Source organism: Tupaia chinensis, unplaced genomic scaffold (genome assembly GCF_000334495.1).
Source record: "Tupaia chinensis unplaced genomic scaffold, TupChi_1.0 Scaffold000426_1, whole genome shotgun sequence".
Classification (NCBI taxonomy): domain Eukaryota; kingdom Metazoa; phylum Chordata; class Mammalia; order Scandentia; family Tupaiidae; genus Tupaia; species Tupaia belangeri.
Window position 1 is genome coordinate 2964365 of NW_006159931.1, and position 11368 is coordinate 2975732.

General features: G+C 45.8%; 1 protein-coding gene across 1 annotated transcript; it reads left to right on the forward strand.

The window, feature by feature from the left end:
• Positions 1 to 220: 220 nt before the first annotated feature.
• Positions 221 to 11131, forward strand: SMIM20 (small integral membrane protein 20). Its single transcript, XM_006154935.3, has 3 exons — positions 221 to 436; positions 9524 to 9580; positions 10359 to 11131. Exons 1-3 carry the CDS (start codon positions 328 to 330, stop codon positions 10394 to 10396), a joined length of 204 nt encoding a protein of 67 aa, XP_006154997.1. The 5' UTR covers positions 221 to 327; the 3' UTR covers positions 10397 to 11131.
• Positions 11132 to 11368: the final 237 nt, after the last annotated feature.

Here is an 11368-nt window from a genome sequence, read left to right on the forward strand (position 1 = left end):
TGGAGGTGGGCGGCTGGAGCGGAGGAAGGAACCGGGACGAGGGCGGGGAAGGCGGCGCGGCCAGAGCTCCGCCCGCAGTCCACCTGCGCGGGGCCAGCAAAGCGCGCTACCTGGGAGCGCGGGGAGGCGGAGCGCGAGCCCTGGCCCCGCCCACAGCTCTACGCCCCGCCCCGAGCCCGCCCACGGACACGCCCTGGTCCCGCCCCCCAAGGCCCGGAAGCGAAAGCCGCTCCGCCTCTTCCGAGAGGGGTCAAGGCCCTGCAGGCGGGATCCTGGATCCTGAGGGTTCGGGGCGCTCAGGAGTCAGGGCAGCCCCCGCCCGGCGCCATGTCCCGGAACCTGCGCACCGCACTCATTTTCGGTGGCTTCGTCTCTCTGATCGGCGCCGCCTTCTACCCCATCTACTTCCGGCCCCTAATGCGGCTGGAGGAGTACCGTGAGTGACCTCTGACCCCATACGGTATCCCTGCACAGTAGCTGCCCCCATCCCTGCCACCGCCCCGTCGTCCTCTCCACGGGGTGCGATGGCGAGAACTTGGCACCGAAGTCAGACAGAGCCAAGTTCGAACGGCGCCATGTGCATCTTTGTGATTGTGGACAGGTGGCTCAGGCTCTCGAACCCTCGGCATCCTCTTCTGTACATGCCTGCATCTGCACTATCTGGAATCGAGCTTGGAGCCTCCTGGGAGATTCAGAGGTGCAACTGCGCGCGAAAGCAGTGTGCGCAGTGCAGGTTGACGCTCAGGACTGGGTCGTGCTCACCGTCCACCTTCCCTGAAGTTACTAGGGGTCAGCGTGGGCATACTTCGGGCTGTCTAATTTGCACAACCTCACTTTGTTCTAAGGCAGTATTACCAACATTCCAGATGGAGTAACTGAGGCCCAGGGAGGTTTTCTAATGCGCCCCAGGTCACATAGCTAGTAAGTGGGAAGGCAGAGGGTGCAGCCCAGGTCTCTATCCATGCCGGAGGAAGGCTCATGGAGTCCTGATCATTCCTGAGCAGAAAGGTGCTTAGTGCCCTTCATTTCCACCCCCGGAGATGTCCTGGAAGCAGAAATAGTTCAAACTCAACCGTTTAGCTGGGTGTTTTGAGTTTTTCCTCCGATCATTTTTCACATTCTGTTGATCTCTCTCATTTTAAGCTGGTGGTTCACATGACAATGGTAAATATCCTGGGAGTCGTTTTCCTCCTTAATCATTCTAGCCCTATCATTCTAAAAGCCAAACTCTCCTTCCTTGAGACCTATACCTCAGCAAGGATTAGCACTTTGATACCTCTGAAACCATCTGTCAGAGAGAAAATATTAGGCGTTAGAGACTCATTTTGTTCTCCAGGAAACCTGAATCATCTTGAAGATGGAAGAGGGCCAGCCCTGCCCCTTGAGAATATTAGTGGAGGCTGAAAGCTTGGTGATGTGAAGGCGAACGCTCCGTGTAAATGCTCTACCCATTACAGATGGCTACATTTGGTTTCTGGAGACAGCGTTTAAGTACACACTCAGCTCTCCTTGCAGCTTCTTTTCATCAGGAAGACTGAAATGGCCTTAGTGCGTCCTGCCTCCAGCCTGTCCGCCTGCACCGTGTGTGTGGGTGTGAGCGTGGGGCTGTGTGAAGCCCTGCACAGTCTATTTCATCCTTTCTCATTGCGTTCCTGCCCCAGGCTACGCTGTTATGGCCTCTGGAGTTGACCTTGGGATAAAGGGTCCACCGTGGCTCCTATTGGAAGGGTTTCAGTTATGAAGTCTAGAATAGTGGTTCGCTAAGGCGAGTGATTTTTGTCCCCCAGGGACATTCAGCTCTACCCAGAGATGTTTTTGCTTGTCACAAGGAGGGTGAGGTGGGATGTAAGGGAGGCCAGTGTTCTGGTGGATAAAGGCTGGGGATGCGTTTTGCTTTCTGTGGTTCCCAGGTCAGTCCCTCGTGAGAAATATGAGTGGTGCTTGGTTGAGAAATCCTACTGTAATAGGATGATCATGGTAGGGTTTGCGCCATGTGTCCCAACAGCAACCTCATAAGGATACTCTAGGATCTGGTTGTCTGAATCACTTAAGACAGACCAAGCAAGACTTTTGGTTGAACTTTTTTTTTTTAAGAGATTTTTGCTATATGGAATGTGCACTCACTGGTCAGAGACAGAGAGACAGAAAGCGAGAAATCACCCCCCGGGGGGGTGGCCATGCTGCAATCCCTTCTTTTCCATTCTCCTCTCGGGATCTTGGGAACACACATACATGTGCCTGGTGTGAGTTTGATCCACCGGGTCCAGGACTTAAACCACGGTCGACTACATGGGAGTCCAGCGACATAGCCATTATGCCAACTGCAGGCCCCATTCTCCAGATTTTTAAATCTATGCTGATCATATCTTTTAACTATTGGATTCAGTTCATTTTCACTTACTACTTTTACTGACATAGTGCGTTTATTTTTTTCCATCTTATTTTGTGTTTTCTAGTCCTCTATTTCTCTGCTTTTTTCCCTTTTTTTCTGCTCTCTAGGTTTTTGTTGTTCTTCCTCAACAAGTTTGTAAGGTTTATATCCTGTTTACATTCTTTCGCGATTACTGTTAAAGTTAGCCGATATCTTTATCTTCCAAACAGTACAAAGAACTTAAAATGTTGTAATCCTTATCCCATATGTCATACATATTACTTTAGTTCCGCTTGTGTTTCTTATTCCACAGTTAATTAACATCATCATCGTTTTACCTACCCAGTGACTGTGTATCCAGATTCTTTACTCACAGATCCTTCTTGCCTCTCATTTGTAGTTCACTCTTCTTCCTTCTGAAACACAGCTGTTAGTATTTCTTTGGTGAGAATTTGTAAGAGGGAGACTCTGTTTTTGTTTGTTGGGAATGTACAGACCTCCAGGTCTGCTGCATGGCTGTTGAAAAGTCTTTTGTGGGATCAGCAGTTAGCATAATGGCTATGTTGCTGGACTCCCACATAGTCAACCACGGTTCGAGTCCCGGACCCGGTGGCTTAAACTCACGCTGGGTGCGTGTGCGTGCATGCCAAAGATCCTGAGAGGAGAATGGAGGAGAAGGGATTGCAGCATGGCCATCCCCCATGGGGGGCGATTTCTTGCTTTGTGTCTCTCTGTCTCTGTCTGTCTGGCAAGTGCACGCGCCCTATAGCAACCCCCCCCAAAAAAAAGTCTTTTGTTTTTTAATTTTATAATCTTACTTGCTTGATTAACATACTTCAGTAACTCTTTGGGGTCTTTAAAGTGTAGCCAGTAAAAGATCATAAAGTATTTTGATAAGGAAAATGAAGGGATCTGATTCACTTTTTAAAAAATTTTAATTTTTTAAAAATAGATGTTAAATTGGATTTTGCCGAAGAGTGTGTGTGTTCACCAGAGAGAGATGGAGAGAGGAAAAGTGAGAAATCGCCACCAGAGGGGATGGCCCCTCCACAATCTCCTCGCCTCCATTCTCCTCTTGGGATCTTGGGCACGCACGCACATGCGCCTGGCTTCTGAGTCTGGGACTCAGACTGCAGTCAGCCATATGGGAATGCAGCACCTTAACCACCATGCGACCTGCTGGCCCCCAGATTCACTTTGCATGAGCATCACTCTGACTGTATGGAGGCGGGGCTGGAAGGGTCGGTTCTGAGGGCAGCAGGGAGGCATAGACAACAGGTTGTATTCCCCGTGACCTCAGGGAGAAGTGACTAGGTTGAATCTGGAGTGGTGCTCCTGTGACTGGGGAGAAGTGAGTGCATTGGGAGCCACATTGAGTACGTGAAGTCTGCAGGGATTTGTGATGAACTAGTCACCAAAGTGAGGGGAGAGAGGGAGAATGGGCCCCCAGCTTTCTGCCTCCAGCAGCTGAGGAGATGGTGGCGCTAGTCCGTAACTCAAAAACATAAGAAGAAGTTGGTGTGGAGGATGAGTTAGTTCCATTTTGGACGCATGAAGGTTTTGGTATCCAGTTGCACTTTTAGGTATTTTCCAGTAGAAATGGGACCTACCAGTCTGGAGCCAAGATACTGTTCCTGGGCTGGTGCTAGCGCCGGGCGTATCAGCACTGGGACCCAGTCAGTGGAGCAGGTAAGGTTCCCAGGCTGCTCTCAGATCAGAAGAGACAGGGTGGCCTAGGACAGCAGGCAGGAACACCGGTGTTTCAGGTCTGAAGAGCTGGTAGTCGGAGGAAGACAGGGGCCCTCAAAGGAGACTGAGGAGGAGTGGTCGGAGAGAGGGTTAAAACCCAGGGAGGCTGTAATCCTAAATCCCACGAAGACTGAGCTTCATGGAAAAGGGTGTGGTCAGTGGGATTGAGCTGCACGAAGACAGTTGGAAAGATAAGAAGGGAAGATATTCATTGGATTTAGCAAAAATAAGGTAAAAATTATTATTTTTATTTTGTTGAGAATGCTGTCAAGATTTGGAAGTGGGCAGAAAGCAGACTGCAGTGTTTCGAAGACTGGATAGACCACCTATTAAATGTACTAAAGATGTTTATATGGAGAGCAGAATGGCAAAGTGATATTGGCAGCAGGTCACAAGGTCTAGGGAGAGTTTTGTTTCAGTTTTCACTGGGCAAGATGGGAGAGCCAAGAGAGTCTCAGACAAAAGGAGAATGCTAGAGAGAGGACGCAGTCCGTAGAGTGGGGTCAGGAGCTCAGGCAGAGACAGAGCCTTGGACCAAGGCAGGGCGCTGCTTGCACGAGGAGGAGCAGCTAAACGTAGTCCGATGTTGGCGGGTTGTGGGGACTTGCAAGTGATGGCTTCTCTTCCCTTTTGTGACCTTTCAGAAGGTCAGGTCATTTGGGTGAGATGCACACCCTCTAGGCTAGACTCTCCCTCTTTAAAACACCCTCTTCCTGGGGCGTCCATGTCTGGCCCCTCCTCCGACATTCCTGGGTTTGCTCCCCTGCTCCTGCCTTTCAGCCACTTCTTCTTGGACTGTCTTGTTAGGTCTTCCTGCTCTGACTGCCCTGCATCCAGTTGTATTTCCAGGGTCCGGGTGTGCTGAGAAGAAGCCCACGCCCTGAGAACTGGGTTACTAGTCAGTATGAGACTTGGAGCCAGTGGCTGGCAAGGGAGAAGCCCAGACCCTGGAGAGCTGAAGCATCAGGTCAGTTCAGGCCTTCACCTGTGCCAGCCGGGGTATGGGGAAAGGTAGGCTCCAGGGTCTCTGCTGGAATAAGCCAACAGGCAGCCGAAAAGAGGAAGAACCTGGTTAGGCCAAACAAAGCCAAGGAGATCTTGCATGATTGCGAGGCAGGCAAGCCACTATCACTGTCACAAAACCTGTTGGGTTTTGTTCTGACATTCAGCGTGATCTTCAGCTCTTTCATTAACCCAGCCAGACTTTGCTAAGTGTTGCTTGGAGTACAAGGTCACTTCTGTACAGGGGTGCCTCCAGTGCCGAAATGAGCACTGGGACATGATGGTCTTGTGGGGTCAGCAATCCGAACCCAGAAGTATGGGTACAGTTCTGCTGGGCTTCTGGAGGGACCCCAGATGTCGCTCTTCTGTTGGCACAGCGTGGTTTGTCTGAAGAGGCCACATTTGGGGAAGAGTGCAGATGCTATAATGAGAAGCCTAATCTGTCTTCGTGTCCTTGAACTCAACAGTGATCTCGAATGGGGTCTTTTGAAAATAACCTGCATTTTAGGCATTTGAGGCTACCCTGTGAAACGAAGCAGAATAAGTCATTTTCTGTGATCCTCATCGTTCTTCGTTTTAATTAGATGTGCAGAGTACAAAACCATGTAGAGCTTTGCCAGAAGGGGCTTGAGCTCCTCCCGCCCCCTCATTTAGGTGATTGGTCCAAGGTCACGCCGCACTTTAATCACCGAGTGGACACTGGGCCCTAGCGCCCCTGACCTTGTCTGTTCTCCCCCGTCTCACGGTGCCTTGAAGGCAGTGAAGAGTGCTTAACAGTAGCAAAATGAAAGGTGATGGGGCAGGAGGAACAGCGGGGAGACCTCCGTTCTACTGCTGCTCGGTCCTGCTTCTGTTCTGGTGCACCTTGAGGCCTCCGACTGAAAGTATGATGTACACAGGCAGAGGAGGGCTAGCGGAAGTCCCTGGATGTGGGGAAGTGCTTACTCGTTAGGGCATTTTCCCTTTCCCCACCGGGTGCTTATTGAGAAGGTGCTTTCCATCCCTTTCACTGTATAGTCAAGCAGAGTCCACAGGCTGAAGTCTCGTCTCGCAGACATCACGGCTCCGTGGATTCAGCCAGACTCTGGTGAGGAAGCAGAAATGTGGAAGGAGCCAGTGCTTCTAGTGGTCGTTCGGTCCCCCGCAGCCACCTGGTTCACACTCGCTATTATGCATGCCAGCCCATGCGTCCCACCATGGCCGTTGACTCACACGTACCACGGGGCACATCCAGTTCTGAATAACCCAAGAGCAGCAGAATGGAAGCACTGGGGGACCCCAAGGGAAAGTTCCAAGGTGATCTGAGCTGGCCGAGGCTGGAGATGGATCACAGCATCAAGACCCTGCTCGAGGTGTCTGTCCTTTTCACTTTCGCTGTGTCTGTCTCACTCATGTAAAAAAAATAAAGAAATAAACTTTAAAAAGATAGTAGGAGCACTGGAAAGTATTTTTAAAAATTTTAGGTTTGATATTATTAAAAAGGTACTTTGAAGCAGTCATGGAGTAGTCAGAATGTTGTTAGATTTTCTTATACATGTTTTACAGTTGTACAGTTTTTTATTTTAAAAAGTTCAAACTGGTAGAAGAGATCCAGGAATGCAATAAATCCGTATATATCCTTCTAAATTTACCAGCTGTTAGTGTGTCTGTACAGTTCCCTTTTCCCTTTTATGCATACATATGTACATAGATACACACGTACATACAGGTGTAATTATATATAGTAATTATTACTGTTACTTGCTGAACCAGGGGAAGATGGAAGAGGTAGAGTCTCAAGGTTGTGTTCTGTACTGGATTCTGTATACCTTCTTAAAAACATTTTAGCTTTCCATCTGCTGAGCCTCACTAGAGCACCCTGAACCAGCAGCTGGAAGATGGCCAAGGGAGCTGGCACTGGGGTGTGTTGCACTGTTTGAGTTGTGAATGATAGATACAGTGATGAGTCACACGGTAGAGGTTCTTCTCAGTGTGGACATTTGACAGAGAGTCTTACTAGCTGAATTCTTATTATTAACATATTAGCTGAATTCTTTATTAACATACAAATATCAGCCTGTCTGTGCATGTGACCAGCTTTAATAGTATATCTTGGCCTTTTGACTGGCGATAACGATCTGCAATTAAAACTACAAATCGAACCGCTGCCTTAGCACCAGGGGGCAGAGTCGGGCTTGCTGAGACACTGGAGTGGGGAGATTTTCAACCCAGTGTTCCATAGTTGGGTGTTAATCATTTCACTCCTGATAGAAACATGCTCACTATTGAAGTCAGTAATTAGCTTGTCCCGACTTCTGCCACTACCCTTTCCCTGAGGTGTATATACATTTGCTGTTTCTCCAGTGACAGCGAAATAGAAACCTACCGTCAACTCTGCTAAATCCTGAGGGACTTATTTCTGTTTTCTTTTTAACATGTTCTGCATTCACAAATAAAGTGTCTTTGTAGTACATCATGAATTTACATAAGACTGCTTTGGCGGTAGAGTTTTTCTAAAACATTAATGGATTAAAGAACCAGGGGATATAGATGGCGTGCTAATACCTGGTTATCACTTGGTAGGAACTGGTTTAGCAAAGAGGTTTAAATTGCCTGGCCAAGCCAAACTACTGTGGTGGCTGCATTAGGACAGGATTATAAAGAGATTATGGCCTACTTAAAATAAATCCTTAACCTCTCTTCAACCTCATTAGCAATTAGCAAGAAAGTGAGAAGACAGGAATTCCTTTCTCTTTACTTGGTTCTCCATTGCATCATAAGAGGTTCAAATGCAATTAGGCATTCTGTCCTTGCACTGAAAGTCAGCTTCCTTTAATGCATGGCAGTCTGCCAACTTCTCTGGCTTTGTTGGGTATGCCAGGATGTCTGATTTGCTTAAATCTATAGGTCCAGAATGCATTCTGACAGTTATTTTTAAAACTTGTCTCTTCCCTCTTCACAATATCAGGGAATAGACCTTTTAGGTCTGGAAAAATGTTATCTATTTTTGTCCCTGGCAAGACTGATGGCAATGTGGTCTCTCACTAGCTAGCATTTTCTAAGAGCAACTTTGAGGCATCCCTACTTAGACTTACATGTCAGAGTTGGTAGGGCTCAATCCTACAAGAATTTAATGTCTTAGGAAAAGTTCAGAAAGTGATTTCTTAAGATTTTCCACACCATCCAATTTATGTGGAAGAAATGTTTTAGTGTTTCTTGGTCCAGAGGGCCTTGGTTGCTATTCACCAGCTACTTTGCCAAGAGGCCCAGTGGACCCATCAGGCTGTTGTCTATAATTGACCTCATTATGCCCTGTCTTCTCTTGGTCCTTCTTAGAATAGTTATCAAGATTCACGTAATCTCCCTTGTCCAGTGTTTTACTTACCACAGCAAAAGTTAGTACTGATAAAACTATCAGATAGATTGTTTAGGACTGACTTTCTGTCATATCACTAGAGAAACAAGTGCCACAAATACTAGATTTGGCAAAACTCTTGTTTCTTACGACCTCTGTGTTCTGTAACTTTATGAGAATCCAGAGGCCAAAAGAAAGAAAAGGTCCCAATATTAAATATGAGCTAAATGTGGATTAGATAAGCACTCTCAACCTTATTAAAACAAAGACCCGATCACAACATTTAGGTACTATAATTTAGTAGTATACATCCGTTAGCTCCTCATCTTATGAAAAGCTGCCATGTGTTAGATACTGAAAATAAGAAGTCTGTTTTCACAGACCTTGGGTGTATTCTGAAACACTTAGAAAGATGTGTCAGAGAGCCAGAAGCCCATGGACATAAAATGCCCAATTTCTCTTGGCCCTTGCCTGTTGGGCATCTCCAAAGAGAATGGCCTTCGCTGCTGTCGCTGTAGCGCATGTACTAATTGGCACAGCACCTGCAATCAATTAGGGAAGCTTCAGTTATCCAAACCAAAGCCACCCACCCAAAGATTAATTTTCTGCTCTATTTCCTATCAAAAACACAGCATATTTAACTCAGAGTCTAGTCCTTCAGTAGAGTGCATTTTAGACACATAAACTACATGGTTTTCTTGTTAATTGTACTTGCTCTTTCAGTTCAGCAGCCTGCCCCTCGTAATATCACGCCCACCAGTTCTTTAGAATTGTTCTTTTTCTCTTGTTTTTGTTGCCTTTCCAAAATGCTGAGATCGCAGAGAAAAGCTGTTAGTCGGGAGCTTTTCTTATGAAGTATGGCTTTCTTTATTTTATCGAAAGTACCCAGTCATTCTGCTTTATGGGATCTAACTTCCACAGTCTAAAAGCTTTGTGTAATGGGATCTCTGAATTTAACAGCACTCATAAATATTGGTTTCCAATTGTCCCATATCATTGGCCCATTTAAATACATAGATTTCACCTTCGTCCCCTCTTAAAGAATATTTTTCTGTTGCATTTCTCAGAGAAGGAACAAGCCATTAATCGAGCTGGCATTGTTCAGGAAGACGTGCAGCCACCAGGTAAACTTACCAAGAAAATCATCATTTCATTTGTCTTAGTGCGTTGTGTGGTCTGTGGGTGTTTACTTTGCCGTGGAGAATAGGACAGTGTGTTTTTAGCTTAGTGACAAGATTGTGTTCTTGCCACTTATTTCACAATAGTTGCCATTTTATAGATTCCTCCCAAGATTGCATTTTAATATTTCACTCCAGAATTCCTTTTGCAAATTTGCCATGTCCCTCTTTTGCATTTGATAAGCGGACGTAAAAATGTAACGTGTGTGTAATTAAATATGAAGCGTGGATACCCGCTTTGCAGACGTATTTACCAAGCACCTATTTAAGCACTATCCTCATGGGAAAATAGTGTTTACTTGCAAGCTATTTTAATTGATGCAGGATTCTGCTTTATACAGAAACTCAGAAAGCTCCCTTTATGGCCGAATGGTTAGTTCCTTTAAGATGATCCAAGTTGGCTGAGAATGAGAGGTTTTCAGCTTATTAACCAAAACTTGTAATCTGTGGCAACATTCTTCTTCATTTATTACATTTTTTAACAAGGCCAGATACGTATCTTTCTGTTATGGGGCAGTTTCTGAAACATTTCAAAGTCCCTCGTGGCTGTCCTGATTTCCCAGCCATTTCATTCCAGGGTTCCAGCAGCCTACTCTCTCACTATCTCAAACTACATTCCAAATTGAACAACTCAGTCCTGATGTGATTTTGTCTGTTTGGGTTTGAGGGAAGTGGTAGGGTGTTTAAAACTGAGTCCTGTCTTTACTCATGTTTCTTTCCATAGGGTTGAAAGTGTGGTCTGATCCATTTGGCAGGAAATGAGGAGGCTGTCACTACTCTAATTATGAAAGTAGATGTCTTCCTGCTTTCGATTCTGCACTGAGGACACTAAACCCCCCCACTATAAAATGATGGCTGGAGAAGAAAACCCTCTAACGCCATAAATAAGAGTGCTTGTAAGAAAAGACTACACAAGGATCGATAGTTCCCTTCTTAAGTATCAAGAGAACCCTGGAGCAAATTATACCATTAGGAAGGCTCTCATGATTCGGTTGGCTTTCCCCAGATGAAGCTCTCTCACCAGCTGTGTTCGGAGAAGATCTGTGTGTTATTCAGCCTGTACCACTTACCCAACTGAACTGCGATGTGAATACAATCAACCAGTGGCCTTGACGAGGTCGGGGCTTATTGTGCCATCTTCCACACAAGAGATTTCAGTGAAAAACCATCATACTGAGCAGCCTCATCGGGCACTGTGGAAATGTTCAAGTGGATAAAGCTCTTGGGGTCAAGATACTTTGTGCTGTTTAAGAGTTTAAGAATAAACAGTTTGGCTTAACCATCTATTCTTGAAGATTGGTCCATATTGAAAAATAAGTAAAATATGAAGCAAGTCAAATGAGATAGATACACATGCATCAGAGACATAAATGGTGAATGAACAGAAGCAAAAATACGTATATTAAAATGATTTATTTGGACTTCACAGTGGTGGTCTTAAATGCTTTTGTAGACTTTTTTTGTGAGCCAATTAAATTATAGTACCAACAAATGCTATTTGATTTGATCATATTTTACTGGATATTTGTGTGGGGCTTATCTGTTTGTATGCAAGTAGCCATTTTAAAGGTAAATGGCAAATTCATTGAGACAAATACTTATTGAATGCTAATTTTCACCAGATGCTGCAAACAGAAGAGTGAGAACACCTCATCCTACATCCTTTCTTCCATCTTTTCCTACCTCTCTAATGCTGTATCTATTTCTTATTAGAACATAAGCTTCACAAGAAAC

What these genes read in the sequence shown, in the direction of transcription:
- SMIM20 (XM_006154935.3), top strand. Translation starts at nt 328, where the DNA reads ATGTCCCGGAACCTGCGCACCGCACTCATTTTCGGTGGCTTCGTCTCT. An exon ending in AATGCGGCTGGAGGAGTACC is followed by an intron (nt 437 to 9,523) that starts GTGAGTGACCTC and finishes TGCATTTCTCAG; the next exon opens with AGAAGGAACAAGCCATTAAT. An exon ending in GGAAGACGTGCAGCCACCAG is followed by an intron (nt 9,581 to 10,358) that starts GTAAACTTACCA and finishes TTCTTTCCATAG; the next exon opens with GGTTGAAAGTGTGGTCTGAT.